Raw genomic sequence first — 21,563 nt, forward strand, 5'->3', positions numbered from 1 at the left:
GGAGCCTTCAGACTCTGGTGAGACTTCTTCCACTTTAAAAATTATTATTTTAATTAACATACACGATACTGGTTTTCATATTTTTTGTTTTTGTTGCCCCACCCCACTCCCTTCTTTATGCCCCACCCCAAACCCTGTAACTTGGATGGTCTGATCCAAAGGTGGAAGGAAAGAACTTCTCACTCCTTTCTTTCCTCCAGTCACCATCTCTGTGTTCAGGGCACACGCATTTGATTATCCTTGCCCTCTCTCCAATTTCTCTATTTTTTTTCTTCTTACGATCCTATTTCTAGTTTTTCTTTCCCAAATGTCTTTTTCTGTCTCTCTGAAGTCATTAAACACCACTGTGGCAACATAGGACACATTCTATAAGGACTTTTACTATCTTTTTAGTGGTCTCAGAAACCATGGTTGAAGACTGACTCAAAGTATGATGCCAGATCCCTGTAATTGCAGTATTGGGAGGCTGAAGCGGGAGGAACAAGGCAGCCTAGTCTATATATTGAGAGTTCCACATGGCCTGACATACAGTGTGAGATCTTCTCTCAAAAAGAAAGTCAGCCATTAAATAAGTTATACAAGATCTTACCTCTAGTGAGCAATGGAACTAGGTTTTGTGTTGTAGGGTGTTTTAAATTCTTCCTAAAAATGGCCAAACTATTATTTATAACTTTTTGATATCTCTTCATCTCCCACACCAGACAAAACCAAAGATGTGAATTTAAGTGCTTATCATATAGTCTGACCCCAAAGAGATAGTCTCCAAAGATTCAAAGGAAAGTTTACTAAATTTGGAAAGTTGAAGTTTTTATATTTTTTTTAGCTTTATTTAGTTTATGTTTCTATGAGTGTTTTGTGTGCATGTAAGTCTGGGTATTGTGTGCATGCCTGATGTCTGGAGCTGGCGTTCCAGATGGTTGTGAACCACCATGTGTGTGTTGGGAATCGGGGTCCTCTCAAGAGCAAAAAGTACTTTTAGTCATCGAGTCGTCTCTCCAGCCCAAGTATAGGTATTTTTAGTTGTGTGTGTGGGGGGGGGGGATGGGCGGTGAGAGAGCACGCAGAGTTTAGAGGTCAGTCTCAGGAATATCATCCACATCTTTTGAGATACCGTCCCTAATTTCTCTAATTGACCTTAACCTAGGCTGACTGGCCAATGAGCCCCAAGGATCTGTCTGTCTGGTTTTACATCCACCTTGTGCTGCCTTTTGCATTTTGTAAGTGGACGGTACCATGGTGTATAAAATTTCAATGTAATGAACATGATTTCACTTTGTTGAATCCCCTATACCTATTATAGTACCGTGTATGTATTAGCATCTTAAATACATATGAAAACAATAGTTTTTAGTGCTAAAGTTCTGTCCTGTTTGAAAATTCAAAGCCTAGAAATCATTCAGAGTCAAATGTAGTTGCAAATGCTGGATACCAAAAAACCAATAAAAGTTGATGTAGCTTGTAAGCATGAAAATATTCTTTGAAGTTTGCTAAGAAAGGAAAAAATACCTATTTTAATTAGTATCTTTAAAATAGTGCATTAAATTAACTAATTTTAGAGGATATTTGATGTGACATGTTTTGGTTTCGTGGGTGCATGTTCAAATATATCAAATTATATGCTGTGTAGTTTTTGTTTATCAAGTGTATATTAATGAAACTATTTAATACACTCTTTTTAGAGGCAATATATTCCTGATACTTGTCTTTCTTTAAATGGATTTGATTTGATTTTTCTGTGTTTTTGGGTTTAGTTTTTATCCTTTCTCTACACTTGTTTTCTATTTTCTTATTTTGTTTTCTAGTATTTCCATTCTTAAGTTTTTGCTTTATATCAATAGCATATTTTAAATTACTTTAGTTGTTCTTATATTGCTTCGATGCTCTTGAGGAGAAGAATTCGTGGAATTATGTATGTTTAATAGAGCCAGTTGGGCCGGGACACCTTTAATCCCAGCACTTGGGAGGCAGAGGCAGGCGGATCTCTGTGAGTTCGAGACCAGCCTGGTCTACAAGAGCTAGTTCCAGGACAGGCTCCAAAGCCACAGAGAAACCCTGTCTCAAAAAACAAAAAAAAAAAAAAAAAAAAAAAAAAATAGAGCCAGTTGTTGGCAGAGCACTCAGGTCTCCTGTGATGGAGATCAGTACTTCTTACTCAGGTTTTAGGGCTCTGATAATATTGTGGCTATAAAGTAAAAAGCTTAGTGGATATTGAAACATAGATTAGCATTTTTGTAATTTATATTTATGATTTATACGTTTTGGAAAGTACATTTTCATGGGATATCTTCAAAGAGAATATCCTGATGTTGGTCCTTTTGTATAAAATCCTGATTGTATATTTGCCTTAGTCATATATTGAAGTAAATTTTATTTTGTTTTTGAAACATGATCTTCTATCCCTTAGGGTGACCTGAGGCTGGCTATTGAGCTCTGACTGTCCTTAGACCACTGATCGTCCACTCTCTACTTCTTGAGTATGGGGATTGCCTGCATATGTAACCAACCATGGCTGACTAAAATAACTTTAATTGATGCATAAAATGTGTTGCCATATTTAAAATGCAGCTTTCAATTTCTACTTTCTTTAACCCCTGTACTTCTTACTTTTCTAAAGTTACCAGGCAGTGACATTGCCAGTGGAAGTGATGTACTTTCTGACGTCATACCCAGTATCCCCAGTTCACCTTGCCTGCTTCCTAAAAGGAAGAACAAGCATCGGAATCTCGATGAACTTGCTTGGAGTGCGATGACAAATGATGAGCAGGTAAACATGTTGGCATTCTTCATTCAAAGTGTATGTGGAATAAAGCTTATGTGGAGAGCAGATGTGAAGCCTCCTTTATTTACCTCTTTGTAGCCCCCAAATTGTGTGAAGTCTGAAATTGAGTTTTAACTTTTTCTAGGAAGCAAGTGAAATCAGGACATCTTAGCAACGATCATAAGAAATTATCAGTTTTCCTATTCAGACAGTGGTTGGTGCTTCACTGGAGCCTTGGGCAAAATAATTCTTCTAATGTCTAAATTGTGTTATAATTGACATAGTAAAAGTCAGGTATTCACACTGATATTGTTTGTTGTTATTTTTCTTCACACAGGTGGAATATATTGAGTATCTGAGCCGTAAAGTCAGTACTGAGATGGGCCTTCGGGAGCAACTTGATATTATTAAAATCATTGATCCTTCTGCTCAGATCTCCCCTACTGACAGTGAGTTCATTATTGAACTTAACTGTCTCACAGATGAAAAACTGAAGCAGGTATGAAAAGTAAATGTACATTGTTTATCTACTGAACATGCCACCATGTTATGAAGTGTAGGCCTATGTAATCATGTGCATCCTCGTCATTATCAAGACTAAAATCACTGCTGTGAGATGTAACATTACATCTCACTGGTGCTGAGCTAAGAGTTGGAGCTCAGGGCTAGAGGGTAACATGTACAAAGCCCTGAATTCGGTCCCCAGGACTGCAAAGAAGAAGGGAAAAAAATGACCTGGAGTAGCGGCACACGCCTGTAATCATAGCACTTGGGATGTAGAATTAGGAGGACACAAGTTCAGGGTCATCTTTGATTTGTTAAAGACTTCAAGGCCAGCCTGGAATACCTGAGATCCTGAATGTCTCAAAGCCAAAACAAAAACTGAAACCTCCAAGTCCCTACTTCAGAAGAGTTTTATGTGGCCAGGCATGTGTGCCGAGGGATTTGAGTGGCCTTGTGGAATAACAGCCTGTGCAGAGTGACATCTGAGGAACTTTTCCTCTAGTGTTTGACTCTGTATGTTTACGACCCCTTCCAAATAACAGTTTTGCTGCACCTTTTCTCTGGTACATGCTTTAATAGAAAGGCTTTTAATTCTCTGCTTCTGGTGTCTTACATTTGGCATTTGAAAATTCTCATTTCTCAAAATATCTTTCCCCATTTCTGCTAGTTTCTTTAGTGTGGTAAGTTGATGTGTTGCATTTAAAACTAGGTGTCATTGTCCCCCTCGCAAAATTTAGGGGGAAATGCACACAAGTCAGAAATGGAATCTTTTATATTTTTAAAATATAGGTCTATGTGTTTGCTGGAGTTTTTACCCCTGCTGGTTTTGTGGTCATCCTTCCTCTCTTCCCTTCTTCCCTTCTTCCCTTCCCTTCTTTTCCTTCGTGCTGTTCCTGCCCCTCTCTTGAGTATTGTTTTGAAACAGTTCCTTTCTATAGTCCAGACTGGCCTAGAATGCAGTATTAAGCTCAGGCTCTGCAGAACTAGTTGCAACCCTCCTGCCTCAGCCTAGAGAACTAGAAGTAATACACCTGACTTGGTATTCATTTCTATATTTGGGTGTTTCTTATTAGCTTCTATTCTGCCTCTTTTCTGCATCTGAGCATCAGTCAGATTGAACACACTGTGGGGTTTTTCCCTCCAGCATCTTGAGGGTGGAATATCAAGGTGCCATACTTACCAGTGCTTGTCCGTGTGTCCTAAGGTCAGAAACTATATCAAGGAGCATAGCCCTCGTCAGCGGCCTACAAGGGAGGCCTGGAAGAGAAGCAACTTTAGCTGTGCAAGCACCAGTGGCGTGAGCGGTGCCAGCGCCAGCAGCAGCAGTGCCAGCATGGTCAGTTCTGCAAGCAGCAGTGGGTCCAGTGTTGGAAACTCTGCTTCAAACTCCAGTGCCAACATGAGTCGAGCACACAGCGACAGCAACCTGTCTGCAAGTGCAGCAGAGCGGATTCGGGATTCAAAAGTAAAATGTCTATTCAATACAAAACTTTACCTTTCAATGTTAGCATTAGGATGCTTTCGCTTCAATCTCTTGCAAACTAAAAATTGCTCCACTCTCTGGATGCCCGTGGGTCTTGGTTTTGATTGAACAAGCAGAGTGTTCCACTGTTGAAGAAAGCTTGAGTGCTTTCAGATACTCTTCACCCACTTCCATGCCGCCTTCAGTCTTTCAGTTTTTATCTTCCCTTTCAGTAAGAAATACTAGAAATATTAAAATAACAGCTTATTCTCAAGATTGCAATTCACTACTGAGCAAATCTTACTATGTTGCTAATGTTGCCATCTATTAGCTTCTAAAATTGTCATGTATGCCTTCAGTGTGTGTTGTTTATGCGTGTGCGTGTGTGTGCGCGCGCGTGTGTGTGTGTGTGTGTGTGTGTGTATTTTCTTGATGTTTTAACCTTAACTGTTCCTTGACTAAGTAAAAAACCGCTTTCTGTAATCTACTAGTTCTATTCTTTTATTGTTGAAACTTCCTGTTGGACACTTGTAAAAGAAAGTAGAAGTACATATGGAATGCTCAGCATGGGCATATGTATGGTTCTTTGCAGTGGCACAGAGTAGAGCCCATTTAAAGATGAGAGAATCTCTTTAACTCTTTGGAAATCCAGTGGTCAGAAGATACACAGTGATTCCTTCCCGTTTTGTTTTGCTTGTTTTTGTCAAAGTAGAAGAAATAGCCATCTTTGGTGGTTACCAAGGGATTTCACTGAATACGTGGTTATTCTTTTTTTTTTTTTTTTTTTGGTATTAGTTTACCAGTGATGAGGATTCAGGTTTCCTAACAGGCTTTTAAGATAGCATTTGCCTGATATTAGGAAAGCATGATTCCTTCGTAGCCATTGGGAGATTTTTAGTATTCTGGGGTAAAATGTACCTTGAAAACGTAAGTAAGTATTAGGGATTCGGACAATGTTTTCTGCATTTTATATCCAGTATTGTACTCTAACATTTTGTTTTTGCTGTGATGATTTTACCCTAATTGAATTTTAAAAATATAAATTCTTGACAGTATTTTGTTGTCCATAGCTAGCTCAAACAATAAAGAATCAGCCCTTGCTAGCCACAAGAATCACTAGTCAGATGCAATAAAAAAAAGAATCTTTTTTTTTTTAACATCTAAGGTGGTGAAATACTTGTTGGTATAAGAATCACTCTGCAGAGAAACTTGAGCAGCTCCTAAAATGTCGAAAATAGAGAATTTGAGCCACATAACCCTGGGCTGCATACAGCAGTGTCTACACCTTACTGACTTTGTACTTTTCACTTTGACAGAAGCGATCCAAGCAGCGAAAGCTACAGCAGAAGGCCTTCCGCAAGAGGCAGCTGAAGGAGCAGAGGCAGGCCCGGAAGGAGAGGCTCAGTGGGCTCTTCCTCAATGAAGAGGTGCTGTCCTTGAAAGTGACTGAGGAAGACCACGAAGCAGATGTTGATGTTTTAATGTAATCTATCAGCAGTCTTCTTAGCATTGTTCTGTTCTCATTGGCTTACATGCATCTTGACCAGAAGTTTGGTTAGGGTTGTGCTGATGTACCATTAATCATTTAGGCCAGTGGTTAGCAGAGGGCAGTCCCAGTACCTGCAGCTTCAGCATCACCTGAAAAGATGTTAGAATTGCATTTGAGCCCCATTCCAGACCCATAGGCCGTGTGGATTTGGGGCAGCACTGTGTTTTAACCAATGCCAGATTATTCTCATGCACATTCTGATTTAAGAACCACTGGTAAATGTCTTAACTATTTTAACTTTGTGGTAATCAAGTGGACTTTTCAAAGACTAGTACATTTGCAGTTTTGGGGATGTCAATGTATAGATGACAGGTAGTTTGTCACTATGTGTAGCATCTGTAATTCAGTTCCCTTCTTAATGATAACATTTCTTAGTTTAATTTTTCAAGAGGGCCATAATATAATTATCAGTTCCTAGGGGCAAATCTCCTTTAGGTGAGGGTGCGTATAAGTCATGCATTGCTGTTTACAATAGTGCCTTCATTAGTTCCGATTTCATTAATTATTAATACAAAGGTATAAACAAAGGCCCTAATCTTTTTCAGTTATATGTGGGGTATTTTTTTGTCTTTCTATACTTTATGTCAAGTGAGAATCACTTCTGCAAGTAATAACTACTAAGAAAATAATGGCTACACTAGCAAAATTTTAGACTTAATGCCTTATTGATTAATTTTCAAATGGAGATTCCAACTCAACAGTGGTAGCATATCAAACTTTCCCATTGCATCCTTACATTTTAGGCTGTTAGGTAATCTCCAAACTGTATCATTTATCTATTGCTCTCTATCAGAAAACACCCAAATTGTTATGCAGAACATCTCCAATGTTATACATTTCATTTGCCAGCTGGCAGGCATGTCAACAGGCTAATGTCCCTTAACTTCGAAACCACTTAGAGTTCTACCAACCTTCAGAAAGCACTGGGAGTGGGGTATAGACAGCACCTTTGTGGGTTCCTGATAGGACTCTACGTCTAAATGGGAAATCATGGAGTTTCTTTAATGTTTTCAAAGAATTCATGATCATGAACTTAGAAATAGTCTGATTCCTTTACCACATGTGTTCGGGCATTCACATGGGCTAGAGAAGATGGAAACAGAGACTGACAGGTGACTTGCTTTCTGACTTTCATTTTTATGACAGCATTTGGAAGGCAAGCTGATTGAGTAATCGATGTTTCGAAAAGACTACAGAGTTCAGAGGTTGATAGGCTCTCAACAGTATTTAAGTTTAGTTCTTCAAAAAGATTGACAACTTAAATTTCCTTCATTTTCAGTTGGTATAAGGGCTTAAATTTGAATAAATTAAAGGTGAAGATTTAATCCTGGTGTGTTAGAACACACTTTTAATCTAAGCATTCAGGAAGCTGAGCTGGGATAACAAGTTCAAAGCCAGCCTGGGCTGCATAGTGCTACTGAAATTTTGTATACCTTTAAAAGTTTTATTTTGCTTCCTTGAAGGCTAACGAATTGAAACTGAGAGTAAAGATTCGTGCTTGCAGCACTGCTGAGGTCTGTGCTCCGGCCTCCTCAAGTGAAAGGATGGCTGTGTGCTTTCAGCTCGAGGAATAGTTGTGATTTCCTCCCGTCTCCTTCGGTACTCCAGTCTAGTTTAGAGAGACCGAAGAGATCTCAGGGTCAGACCCTGGAATAATTGAGGAAACGTGTGCTCTGTTTTCCCTTCCAAGCACAGAAATGGAACAGAGAAGAGAAGCAAATGCATCTAAACCGGCTGCCTTCCCTTAGTAGCAAATCGCACCGAGGAGTTTCTGCGTGCTCTTCCTGTCCTCTAAGGAAGATGGGTAACCCTGAGATGCAGAGCAGCATTTATCCGTCACACAGTTGCCAACTGTTGATTTGAGGAAAATGCAAAACCGGTTCAGGATATAATTTTAAGACCAATTTCTCTATCCTCCCAAGAATCATGTAGTCCTCTTAACTTAGATTTAACTTAAGTCACTATTGAATAAGTTTACCAAAGTGCCATTGGCAGATTTTTAATGTCTATAAAAGTTTGCATATTTATAGAAATATGTCATAAGATTTTGTGTGAGTCTATTCACTCTATACATTAGAACCAGAATATAAACTCTATTTGGAGTAAATTGAAAATACTACTTTCATTTAAAAGCAAAAAGTAGAACTCTTGGACTTGTTTATGATTTAAGAGATAGAGATTAAAGTCTTTCTTTTTCCTTCCAAAATAGAAGCGATATCACAAAAAGGCTGTTTTCTGTCAGGACGTTTCATGTGGCTGAGAGAGAATTGCTGGAATGGGTGGTGATTTATTAAATCTGCTATCTCTGTAGGGTATATTTAAAACAAATTCAAGTCAGGATCTCTTCTTTCATTTTCAATGGAAAGCCTACATAATCAGTTAATTAAAAGGCAAATCAGGGAAATGCAAATCCAAGCTGTTGAGAGTCTATCTCATTCCAGTCAGAACAGCTATCATCCAGGATACCAAAAGCAAATACTGGTGAGAGTAGAGGCCGGGGTGGGGGGAGGTAGGAAGGAATCTGTATATGCTGCTGGTGAGAATACAAAACTGCTGTACCAGCGGAAATCAATATGGAAGTTCTGTTTTTAAAAAAATTACAAGTGGAACTATATTATCCAGCTGTACCATTCCTGAGTGTGCTCAAAGTAAATGAACTCAGCATATGGCAGGAATACTTCTGTTTCCATGTTTCTCACAGTGTTGTTCCCAGTAACCAGTAAATAGATTCTTATCAGCAGATGAATAAAGAAAATGTGACACATACCCAGAGCATAGTTGTATTTAGCCATAAAGAAGACTGCAATTATGTCATTTGCAAGAAAACGGATGGAACTAGATGGAGATCGTCACGTTAAACAAAGTAAGGCAGACTCAGAAAGACAAACATTGTGGGTTTTTTTTTTACATGTGAAATCTAGATTTAATAAAATGCAAATTAAGAAATTAGAAGGGGACACTATTTGGGAAGGGGAAAGGATCTAGTAAAAAAAGAACAGGGGGCCAAAAGATGGTAGGTAAATATGATCAAAGTAGATTATAAATATGTATGGATAAATTGGTGAATGAATGAGAAGTCTCGAATTTGCTCCAATGTTGGTTAACTTCTGTACAAAGCTGATGGTGGAGTGAATAAGTCTCCTCTTTACAGGTTTATCCAGACTTTATTAGAGATCTTGGAAGACTATCTCAGTCCTTATTACTGCTTTTAAAAGTGCGAGCAGTGAGTTAAGCCAAATGGCATGTATTTTTATACAGTTTCACAAATGATTAAAGGAAGGTGGTGTTCTAGAATGCAGTTGGTTGTAACGGGCTGGTTTATTCTGCCTTACCAAGAACATAGAGTAAAATGAAACTTTTTCTTCATTCTTTGGTAGATAGTGGCAGCTTTATTGAGTTCCTCTGTTTTGTGGGTAAGTTAGATATTGCTGAATTAAATCCCAAAAGCTGACTTATCAAATAATGACCCATAGTGTGCATAGACATCTCATTTTTTAGCTTTTTAAAAGTGGTAAATTCCCTCAAAAAGAAAAATTATAAGAAATTATTGTATAAAGGTATCCAGATTCTGATGAGCTTTAAAAATTGTAAAATTTATTGTATATCTTCATATTTAAGCCAAAAATGTTACTACATAAACTCTATAGTAGTCTTGTTTGTTTTGGGTTCTCGTAGCAGACTTTTTTTTTCATGGCTTCTCTGTAGCCTCATGTGCCTTAAAGGTGGTGAACTTTGACATTTTCATCAATATCAGGCTTTTCCAAACTCAAATATCAGAATGTTATAATTTGGTTCATGTAATGCTCATGGTGTTTGGATATTAGTAAGCAAAACTTACCAATAGTAGTAGTCATAGAGTATCAAATGAGATAAAAAAAAAAACTTCAGATTTTAGACACGATTGCGTAAAACTAGTTTTGATCCACAAGATTATTGAAGAGCCTTGCATTTACGTAAAGTTTTAATTAATGTATTGTTTTTTTCCACGGGAGAAAAATGTCTGAGGCCAGGATACTTTTTTTTTCCTTTTTCTTTCTGAGACAGGTCTCCCTATATACGTCAGGCTTGAACTTGCTACGTTGTCCAGGCTGCTCTGGAACTCTTGATGCTTTCCCCTTAGCTTCTCTGGGTTTTGGGATGCAGACATGTCTGGGGAGTGTACCTTTTTAAACTAGCTAACATATATCATGAAAGAATTTTTAGGGTCCAGACAAAAACTCTTCTAGAACCAAGATTATAGAGCAAGGTGTTTCTTCTTTTAATGTTAGGGATTCATTAAGTTCCTATGTGTATTCATCAGGTCACCCTGTCCTCTCTCCTTTTTAACAAATTACCTCTTAGCGCTCTGTCTTTAAGAATTCTTCTTTGGAATTGATGGAGGGTGAAGTCAGTTTGACTTAGCTGATAGTATAGTTCTTTTGTGTTCAATAGTAGTGTGGATGTTGAATTCGTTGACATTCAACATATTTAAGTTAGAAGTAAATTGCGTCTTGAAAGGGACTTTTAGGAAATAAATATTTGAGTAAAAATCTAGTATGGTAACTTTGCAGTAGTTTTAAACTTAATACAGTGGAATAAATTTTATCTTAAAACTGAACATTATTAAATGTGTAAGACCTCTCGGGTATTTTGAGCTAGGCATTTCTGTCAGAGTAGTATTTGGAACACAATCCTTGGAATATTTAAATTTGGCCTCTGAAAAATAATTTCCATCCTCTGTGAGGCTTAGCGGGAAGTCTGACATTTCTTATACTGGATATTAAGAGTAAGGCAGTTGCATGGCATAGCTCAAGGTCCAAATTGGCTCTCTATGATTTAATTTCCATTTCTTAAATAATTTGTTTGCAGTTCCCTACCCAATTATTTTTTGAATTGAAGTTATTGATGTTTTAACCTAGACCAGACAATGGCAAATTGCATTTTAATTTGACATTCATGCCAAACTCAGAAAAACCAGTGTGGTCTTCGCTGATTTCAGTATATAGTAGTTTTTCTTTATTGTCAGGTTTCTTCTGTTACATCTTTGTGGTGAATGGAACCTGTGGAGATATGTGTTCTTTTTTTGTGGTGATGTATGGGGTGGAAAAGGGAAGAATTGCTTAATTAATACATATCTGTTTTGACTATGTCAAGGTAATTGTAGAATCAATGTGTACAGGTGTTAAGTACACACTTAAGATGCTGAATTGTTCAGAAGAACAGCCGTGGCTTGTTCTGTAAAGTTGCTTGTTCTTAAACTGAAGCTGACCTTTTAGGTTTACATTAAGATTTTGAGGCTTTTAGAGAATGGAGCTGGTAGTGTCTCTTCCTGTAGTGGGTGAAATTAATTTCCTGTTTGAGTACGCTAGTTTAGATAAAAAGTATTATTCATAAATCTTTGTGTTAGCAATTTAATAGGACTGTTGCCAAAAATAACAATATAATAATAAACACAGTACATGTAAAACATTTCACAGATGGTTAAGAGTTGCAAATTGTGGGGCTCCCCCACTTTTCAAAAATTAGTTATGTAGCATCAATATCATAACCAAAGTAGTAGGAAGGTGACTGGTTCAGAGAATCTGCAAGTAGTCTTAAATACTGTAAAGTATCAGGTTGTTAACCAGGACTTTTTTCCTGTATTCCTGCAAAATATATTCTATTAATGCACTTTTGTATATATGACAGTCTCCTGTACATTCTGTACCTACTACGGTGTATATAAAACCTGGTTGTTTTTCTCAAAGCTATGTGAGGAGGGATGACAATAGAGTGCAGTTGGTTTCTATGTTGAGTTCCTTCTCACACATGAAAATATTTTAGCTGTTATGTCTAAACGAATATGTATGATTATAACTGAAGCTGGCTATGTGGCAGAATTGTCTTTTGAACCCAATATCAGAATGAAAGGAGTCATTTGGTCTTTAAGAATTATGGTAATCATTCCATCTTAATTCTCTCTTTTCAAAACCCCACTGCTATTACTGCTGTATACTCCGAATCAGCTCCTCTCAAAGTTCCACTCCTGAGCATTTACCACTAACAGACAACTGTCCTTATGGTTGATGGCAGTTTGATTGGACTTTACAAATTTGTTTTGTGAGAGTCTCAGTCTCCCAAAAGTCATGAGTAAAACATTTTTTTCTGAAGAGATCAGATTTCTAGAGAGATTATAATTCACACCATAAGTGAAAATTAGGTCCATTTTGTTGTTGTTGTTGACAAAAATGATGTATTTTCTTTATGTATTGCTGTAGAACCTTTTAAAGTTAAGTTTCCAGAAAAGAAATGTCTACGATCAGTTGTATGTGTAGATTCAGGTGCCATTCTGATTTGATTTTTTTTTTTTTTGATCAACAATGTTATTTCTTGCCACTAGAGGGACGTCTATGGTTCTTTTCTGCTTTGGAATTTTTTTTTTTTTTTAAGTTTCACAGATTGGCATAGACTTATCCTCCTAATGTTTTGTTAGTAATTATGTTCATTTATTAGGCAAAGGTAGACTAATTCAGCTTGTTTAATGAAAAAGGCAGTCTTACTCATGCTGTCTGTAATCTTCCATTTTTAATAAATGTTAGATACTAAGTAAAACCTGTATGTGTGTGTGTGTGTTTCTTTTTTAAGGTATTCCATACCTGTACTGCCCTAATGGTGGGCACTAGACATACGTGCCTGTGTATATGAATTGAAATTAAATGAAGTTCAGATTTTTTTCCCTAAGTCATGCAGCAATATTTCAAGTGTCCGAATACCCACATGTGGCTTTAGGCTAATTTTTATTTTGGAAACACAGAATCTGAAAAATGTTACACAATGTTGGGCATGGTGGTGGCGCACGCCTTTAATCCAAGCATTTGGGAGGCAGAGGCAGGTGGCCCTCTGAGTTCAAGGCCGGCCTGGGCTACAGAGTGAGTTCTAGCACAGCCTGGGCTATATAAAGAGAGCCTGTCTCAAACAAACAATTTTTTTTTTAAAAATGTTCCACAATCACAGAGAATTCTTGTGGAGAGAGCTGCTATAGAGATTTGATGGTTGCTCTAGCGGTCATTGTCATTCTACTACTTAACAGTATTTAGTGGCTAAGAGCTGCAGCCCACAAAGCTGGTAATGACTGGTGTGAGAGGGTAAGTGAAGTGTGCTTGGTTTTCTGTTTCATTAAAATCACTGCCAAGGGCTGGAGAGATGGCTCAGTGGTTAAGAGCGCTGGCTGCTCTTCCAGAGGTCCTGAGTTCAATTCCCAGTAACCACATGGTGGCTCACAATAACATGGAGGCAACAGTGCAGAGACTCAGCAGGATGCATTATATGTGGATTGATGTATATGTAACAACAATGGTTAAAGAAGAAGCCATGAATTTGGGAGGGAGGGGAAGGTCAGGCATGGGAGGGGGAAAGAGCAGAAATGATGTAATTACATTTAATTTAGTAAAACTATTCTTACAAATAGAAGTGTGAGCTACAGGATCAGTGTTTCTCTATTAATTTTTGTGATAGGAGATCCTAATAAAGGCACTGTTTCTCGAGCCTGACAATATTCTACCCTCTTGCTGTTGGTTTGCACCTCATGGTAAGTGGAATATTATAATGTATTATCTGGGTTTCTTGGTGATAGGCTGGCAGTTACTAGATTTAGGTCCAATGTCACTTACTTGATTTTTTTTTAGCATGACATTCACTAGAATGCTATAATCACTATATATGCTACTTCATAACTAATTTTGCTACTGCTATGAATTGTGATGTAAATATCTGTGTTTTCTAAGGGTCTCAGGTAACCACTGTGAAAGGGTCATTCACTGGGTTGAGACCCATAGCATGAGAACACCTCCTAATGCTACAAAAGCTAAACCCAGGTGACAATTTCATCTCAGTCTGATTTTGTAAAAAATAAATGTACTTCTGTAACATACTTGTATGTATATGTGTATGTTATATATATATACACACATGTATTTAATCATATCTATAAAAATACTTCCTAATGTCAAGTAGTTATTTATTTACAATAAAAATCATAACTATTATTGTTACTAAGTTCAAAAATAATTCTGCATGTTGCTGACCCTAATATAAATTACTTTTTCTATTGCTTAAGTTCTGGTGGTATCTTGGCCACTGCCCTCTCCTTTTTCTCTCCCTTTTCATGACAGAGTTTTATGAAGTGAATGCTACCCGTGAGCTTCTGATCTTCCCGCCTCCACCTCGCCTCCTGAGCACTGGGGTTACAGTCCCGCACCAGCATGCCTGTTTGTATGCTGTGATAGGATGGAACCCAGGACTTCGTGCATACTATGCAAGCACTCTACCAACTGAGCTATGTTCCCAGGCCTTGACCCCCTTGTGTTTTTTTTTTTTTTTTTTTTTTTTTTTGGTTCCTGTCCTGGAACTAGCTCTTGTAGACCAGGCTGGCCTCGAACTCACAGAGATCCACCTACCTCTGCCTCCCGAGTGCTGGGATTAAAGGCGTGCGCCACCACCGCCCGGCCCCCTTGTGTTTTGAAGCACGATATCTATTGCTTTTATACAGAAACAGTCTCAGTTGTTTTCCTTAGTATGGTTGTTAAATATATAATATATATAAATAGAATGATTTGAGTTCCCAGGCAGCAGGAAGGGAATAGATCACAGTAACTTGAAGTATGGCTTTGCTGTTTGATGTGCCTCTGTATCCAAGAATTTTCTTTTCATGGCCTGAGGAGATGGATTAGTGGATAAAGTGCTTGGTGTTAAAGCATAAGGACAGTCACAGATCTCCATAGCCCAGACGAAAGGCACACAAGCCAGATTATAGGCGTAGCAGATGCCTAGAATCCTAGCACTTGGGAAACAGAGATGGGATCCTTGGGGCGAGTTGGCTTGCTACACTAGCTGGAGCCACTGAGGTCATCAAGAAACCTTGCCTCAGTACATGTAGTAGAGAACAATCAAGTAAGACACCTGATGGAAATCAGGTCTCTATACATGACTCACAAGAATGTCCTTAGTTAGAATTAGATCAAATGGTAAAGATTTGTTGGTTTTAATTTATTTACTTATTTTTATATACCAATCCCAGTTCCCCCTCCCTCCTCTCCTGCTCCCTCAACGTTCCCTTCACCCCCAGCCCCCATCTGCTCCTTAGAGAGGTAAGGCCTCCCCTAGGAACTAAACTAAGTCTGTCCCAGCATCTCTCTGATGCAGAACCAAGCACCACCCCACCCCCATGCCTAGGCTGAGTAAGGCATCTCTCCATAGAGAATGGACTCCACAAAGTCAGTTCACGCATCAGGGTTAGATCCTGGTCCCACTGACTCAGAGACAGATATTGGGGTTTAACCAGAAAAGCAAAGCAGCCAGCCACTGGCTGTTACCTTGAACTTAGTCTGAAAATGGTGATCCTGCCTCCAGGAAAACTCAGAATGATGTTGGGGGTGGGTGCCGCTTGTTGGTTCCCAGCTGCCTGGCTAGCTTATACCCGAAATAATCACACAGAAACTTTATTAATTAAATCACTGCTTGGCCCATTAGCTCTAACTTCTTATTGGCTAACTCTTACATATTAATTTAACCCATTTCTATTCATCTGTATCACCACATGGCTGTGGCTTACCTGCTAAAGTTCTGACCAGCATCTGTCTCAGGCGGCTCCATGGCATCTCTCTGCTGCTGTTGTCCCTTTCTCATTAGCATTAAGAAAATTCAAGGTTAATAAAGCATTATGTAATCTATTTCTGAGGGGTATTTTCCACCCCTGTTTATTTACCATATCCTTTATAGTTCGATTTGATCTTTCTATAACTGCCTGATCTCTAGGATTGTGTGGTATATCTGTAATATGCTTAATATTATAATAAACAAAAAATTTGATTTTCCTGGAGACATATGCTTAACCATTATCTGTCTTTATTTGTGCAGGTATACCCACGATGGCCATAACTTCCAATAAATGTGTGATTACTGAATCAGCCTTTTCTGAGCTTAAAGCAGTTGCCCACTGAAAACCTGAATAAGTGTCAATGGTGTGGTGTACATATTTTAATTTTCCATATTCTGCAAAGTGGAACACATCCATCTGCCAGATTTCATTCCTTTGAGTACCCTTCGGGTTAGTCTCTGCAGGTAGCAGTGTTAGGTTATAAAAAGAGCAAGTAGGGCATCTCTTTATAATCTCCTTAGCTTGTTGCCATGTAATAGAAAACTCTTTCTTTAAACCTTTGCTACTGATATTGATGTTTTTATAAAATTCTGAGGCCTGAAACATGTTTCCTATCAATAACTAATCAATGTCTACATTGCCTTATGCTAGAGGACCTGGCAGACCCGTATGGAATTGGATGTGTTATGTACATTGGACAAAGCCTATTCCTGATTATGCCTTGCACCTGAATAAATAATGAAGTCAATTCTGTATCATCTGGTATAAATTCAGAAGTTTCAATATGTAAGACAACTCTTTCTGCATATTGTGAATCAGTAACTATAATGGATTTGCGAGCTGCCCAGCAGGCAGGGGGCCAGTGGGTCCCGAGAGCAGCCAGTTCTGGGCAGGACCCAGGCGAACCATGCAACAGGTCTCCAAAGGTGGCTGGTCCCCTGGGCGTCCCCGGCGGCGAGCCATGTGGGTGGCGGGTGGGCAAGTGGCAAACAGATAGGCACACCGTGCAGATTGGTTTGCTGCAAGCTGCTGGGGTCCTGGAAACAGCCAGTCTCGAGCAGGGATAGTGCACAGAGACCACATGGCAGGCTCCATGTGACTACGGCCGGCTGGCGAGAGAGATGGATAAACGTACCATACAGAGTAAAGTAAAACATTTATTACATGGGTTATGGAGGGGAAGGAAAAGAGAAAAGTGTGGGGAAAGAGAGAGACAGGCTGCCTCTGTGAGAAGGGTGACAGGAAGAAGAAGAGTGTGGCTCTGAGGCTGCAAGCAGGAAGGGAGTGGATGTGGCTTGTTTCTTAAAGAGACAGAACAGGGTCTGAAGAGATGTCTCAGAGGTTAAGAGCATTGCCTGCTCTTCCAAAGGTCCTGAGTTCAATTCCCAGCAACCACATGGTGGCTCACAACCATCTGTAATGGGGTCTGGTGCCCTCTTCTGGCCTTCAGGCATACACACAGACAGAATATTGTATACATAATAAATGAATAAATATTTTTTTTGTAGGAAACATTTTATTTCAAAAAATAGGGTAACATCCTAAAACCTTAGAATGCTGGACACAGAAGCCTAGGGAGTAGACAGAAATAAATATACAAATCTGCCCCAGCCACTGGTGTGACTGAATGCTAGTCACCTAAGGAAGGTGACCTTCTTTACACAAGTCTCTGAAGTCATAAATATAAGAAATACCTTATAGATCAGCAAATACCAGGCACAGAACTTTTCATAACTTAATTTTATCCTGACATATAAAAGCTTTATACATGTGACAGGGACAATCCCATACCCAGGTAGCCCAGCTTTCATCCCTGTTAGTGTAGACATGTGTCAACTGATGGGTTACAGCCCAGAGCCCGTGGCAAAGGTGAAGCTGAGGGAGGGACTGGACTGGACTCCCAGTGGGAGGACCACAGTGAGTGCCTACCCAGATGTGGGTCGTGATGTGCAAACCTGAGTATCTCTGGAGGTGGGCAGAGGGGCCCTGTGCAAGGGTGCACAATAAGGCAGGAGCCACCGCAGTCAAAGGAGAGTGCGGCGGTGCAGCTCTTCCCCTGGGAAGCCCCCTAGCCTGTCCCCCAAAGGACCTGACAGTGGTGGCCAGGCTACTTTCCCCAGCACTAAGCTTAGTTCCTGATACTCAAGATTCCACCCTGCCATGCCAAGGCACCTCATGGAGTATCAACACCTCTGGGTGACAGCTCTTAAGGCTCACGGAAAGAGTTTACTAGGCCAAGAGGGAGGAGAGGCACTAGAGGGCTGGGCCGACAGCACCAGGGGACAGAAAGCACAGCTGCACACCCTACAGGAGCCCTAGGGTATCAGTGGGCCTGGGCTGGCACAATCTTCCCCAGGGTCAGGCGCCCGGGAGAGCATTTTAGAAACAGATTTCAAACCAAACAGGAAGAAGGCAGGTGTCTGGGAAATTAAGGCAGCCTCCTCTGCCACCTGGCCAAGAAGATGGCTGTGGTGTGTGATGGGGACATTCCATTCCTGGAGCCTCATCCGTCAGCCAAGTTCACCCTGAACCTTGGCTTTGTCTCTAACGTGACAGTCCTAACGCCCTCTTCTCCACAAAGAAACGTGACAGACTCCAGCAGAGAAGCCACTGGGTACCTTGAATGGTCCCAGCCCCCAAACCCACGAAACCACTCAAGGTCAGAAGAAACCCAGGGGTCCCTGAGCTGTGACTCAGGCGTCCCGCTACTCGTGCACCTGGGCCTGAGCTCTCAGACATCCTGTCTCCCACACGATGGCAGGAAAAGTCTAACAATGCTGACCTGTACATCTTCAAGTCAGACAGGGCCATTTGTCTCTTCTCCCAACTCTTCTACTTCTTTTCGAGTTCAAACCGCAAGCATTTCAAACCTTGAACCAAGTGCTGGGGCTGCCCCGCTTGGCTTCCCTTTGAAGCAGGAGTCGTCGCTCCCAGGCCCAGCAGCTGTCTGCTCAGCCAAGTATCAGTGACATTCTCGAGGAGGCACGGTCTTCTCCTCTAGCCTTGCCTCTGCAGGCTTGGGACAGAGCCCCAGGGAGGGCCTCCTGGCCAGGCGAGGCCATGTACTATGGAAACAGACCCCTTCAAGCTCACACTGTGGCTTAATCCCACAGCTCAGTCAGTCCTCAACTCCTGGAAGCCTACCCTGCTGTCTGGTGAGGCCTAAGAGACATGCAAAGCTAGGTGAACTGACGCTCCCTGGACCTGGCTGCTGGGAGCCTTGGCGCTAGAGGTGCAGTTTAGCTCTCTGTTGTAGCCTTTGTCTTCCTGGGTCTCCAGTGTTCCAGGCCAGGCCACTCTGTCATACGGACCCTTACCTTCTGCTCTGGGATCAAGCAGGCCCGGGAAGTGGCAGCAAGGAGAGGCACACTGCACGGTGAGTTGGATACTACAAGCTGGAGGTAACTTCTGGAAGGCAGAGATACATGATGGTGGAGAAGCCACTGGTTCTTGACCACACACACAGGTCACCATCAGCTTCAGCCCTAGAAGCTGTGACACAGGCTCCGAGTGTATAGGAACCGTCACATGATGCCTCTAGGGCTCATTCAGCAGCCAGGAGCCACTGCTCCGGTTCATGTGCAAAAAGGAGAGGCCGCTCCTCTGCAGGTGCCAGGCCCCTTGTAAAAAGGCCCTCCCTTGGGGCCAGGCCTGGGCTAGTGCAGCTCGTCAGGGTTCTGAGGCAGCCTGTGGCGGCCTGCATCCACGTCACTGCTGCCACTATTCAGCTCAAAGCCACGGCCCCCTGCTGGTGTCTGTGGCATGAACTGACGGAAGATGCTCACGCTACCATGCCAGAAGGTGGGCTCCGGAAGCCGCCCCACCACACTCCATGCCCGGGTCTCTGGGTCATAGGCCTCTACCACGTCCGAGAGTTCAAATGTATTGTCATATCCCCCAGAGACATAGAGCTTGCCTCCCAGGACGGCCAGGCTGCCCCCGACATGTACCTGATTCATAGACGGGATCTTGTCCCATTCATTCTTGGAGGGGTTGTATACATCCACCTCGGCAGAGTCGTCCCTGACAAAGTACATGAGTCCATTCAGGGTCACAGTCTTGGGCGCAAAGGACCAAGGTGGAAGCTGGCCACAGTCCACCAGTGACCACAGGTCAGTGTCCGGGTCATAGCATTGTATCACCATGGTCTCCTTGCCCGCCAGGGAGCCGATGGCGTACAGCCGGCCTCGGCAGGCCGTGGTGGAGCAGTTGTCCATGGGGTAGGTCATAGGCTGCAGAGCCTCCCAGGAGTCGGTGGCATGGTCATAGCGCTCTGTGCTGTCGGCTGCCACCACATACAGTAGCCCGTCCAGAACAGAAGAGCTGTGGTACTCACGGGCCTTGAGCATGGGTGCCACCTCTGTCCACTGGTTCACACTTGAGTTGTATCGCCACACGCAGTCATAGAGCCGGGAGCCATCAGACCCGCCCGTCACGTAGATGTCATTGCCCAGCGCCACGATGCTGTAGCCCCCGCCTAAGTGGTCGGGGAACTCGGCCAGGTAGCGCCACTGGCCTGTCTGCGGATTGCAGCAGTCGATGGTGACCAACTCGTCGCAGTCCTGGTCGCAACCTCCCACCAGCACCAGGATCTCCGCTAGGCCGGTGGACGGGCGCGGACGCATGCGGGGGCAGGGCCCGCGGTCGTGTCGGTCGTAGCGTGCCGCCTGGAAGTCGCGGGCCTCGCGCAGCAGGCGCAGGCAAGGCGGGCAGCGCGCCACCAGCGGCTCGGCCTCCACGTGTGCCAGCAGGTAGAAGCGGCGCACGAAGGGAAGGCGCACGGCCTCCAGCAGCTGCCGCCAGTGCGCCGCGCGGCGCAGCGGGTCGGCGCGGACCCAGCGCAGTGCCAGCTGGTAGGCCGCCTCCTCCTTGGGCACGCACAGCCCGTCGTCGCGCAGGTAGCGCAGCAGGCGGGCCAGCGGCAGCCTCTCCAACTGCTCGGCGCCCAGCTCGCCCACGTGGCGCAGGATAAAGCGCTGCGCCGCGCTAGCCAGCCCCGAGCAGCTGAAGGCCTCGGCAAAGTCCTGCATGTCCAGGCAGTTGGCCAGGTCGAGCTGCTGCTGCAGGAAGGCGCCGCACGCTTCCTTCACGGCGGGGAACTGCAGCAGGTCCGCGGCGCGCAGTAGCGGCTCGGCGTTGTCGCCGCTCACGGCCACTCTGCCGGTGTAGCTGAAGTCCAGGAGCAGCTGCAGCATGTCGGGCGGCACCCCGTGCAGGCGCACGCGCTCGGCGCGGCTCTCGCGCAGCTGCCCCGCGAACATGGCGCGGAAGTAGGGACTAGCGGCCCCTAGCACGGCGCGGTGCGCGGGGAAGTCGCGGCCACCCGCCGCCTCCAGGGTCACGTCCAGGAACTTGCGCTCGGCGCGCAGCTGACTCAAGCCGCGCAGTAGGCTCAGGGCGTGCGCGGGATCGGAGAAGGGCAGCACGGCCAAGGGCGCCGGCCGCTCCATGACGCCGGACTGCGGGCACAGGGACCGAATAAATATTTTTTTAAAAAAAGAGAGAGACAGAACAATCATTTCATTCCCAGCTCTTTTTTTATAATAAAAAGCAGGGGATTAGGCACCACAGGTTGAAGGAATTGGGACGGCGGATTCTCAAGACTGCTAGCTTATTTGTGGGCATCATTTGGGGGCGGGGGCGCTGAGAAGGCTGGGCGCTGGCCACATCCTGGCAT

General features: G+C 42.7%; 2 protein-coding genes across 3 annotated transcripts in view; one reads left to right on the forward strand and one right to left on the reverse strand.

Annotated features, from left to right (window-relative positions):
* Fam199x (family with sequence similarity 199, X-linked) overlaps positions 1-10,192 on the forward strand; it is a 32,065-nt gene extending 21,873 nt beyond the window's left edge. Inside the window, exons 3-6 of the mRNA XM_050124181.1 lie at positions 2,615-2,764; positions 3,096-3,257; positions 4,467-4,727; positions 6,041-10,192. Coding sequence (XP_049980138.1) covers positions 2,615-2,764; positions 3,096-3,257; positions 4,467-4,727; positions 6,041-6,211 — 744 coding nt within the window. The 3' untranslated portion in view covers positions 6,212-10,192. The remainder of the gene's footprint in view (positions 1-2,614; positions 2,765-3,095; positions 3,258-4,466; positions 4,728-6,040) is intronic.
* A 7,197-nt stretch (positions 10,193-17,389) lies between these two features.
* Positions 17,390-21,353, reverse strand: LOC126489718 (kelch-like protein 21). 2 transcript variants are annotated; one of them, XM_050124178.1, is made up of 2 exons: positions 19,837-21,353; positions 17,390-19,294 (listed from the first exon to the last, which is right to left on the reverse strand). In XM_050124178.1, exons 1-2 carry the CDS (start codon positions 21,334-21,336, stop codon positions 19,049-19,051), a joined length of 1,746 nt encoding a protein of 581 aa, XP_049980135.1. In that variant the 5' UTR covers positions 21,337-21,353; the 3' UTR covers positions 17,390-19,048. The 2 variants fall into 2 exon arrangements, with proteins under 2 accessions (XP_049980135.1, XP_049980134.1); XM_050124177.1 differs by having other exon boundaries at positions 19,152-21,353.
* Between the last annotated feature and the right edge of the window lie 210 nt (positions 21,354-21,563).

Source organism: Alexandromys fortis, unplaced genomic scaffold, assembly GCF_014885135.2.
Source record: "Alexandromys fortis isolate MF-2015 unplaced genomic scaffold, M_Fortis_MF-2015_v1.1 scaffold_205, whole genome shotgun sequence".
In the NCBI taxonomy this organism is placed as follows: domain Eukaryota; kingdom Metazoa; phylum Chordata; class Mammalia; order Rodentia; family Cricetidae; genus Alexandromys; species Alexandromys fortis.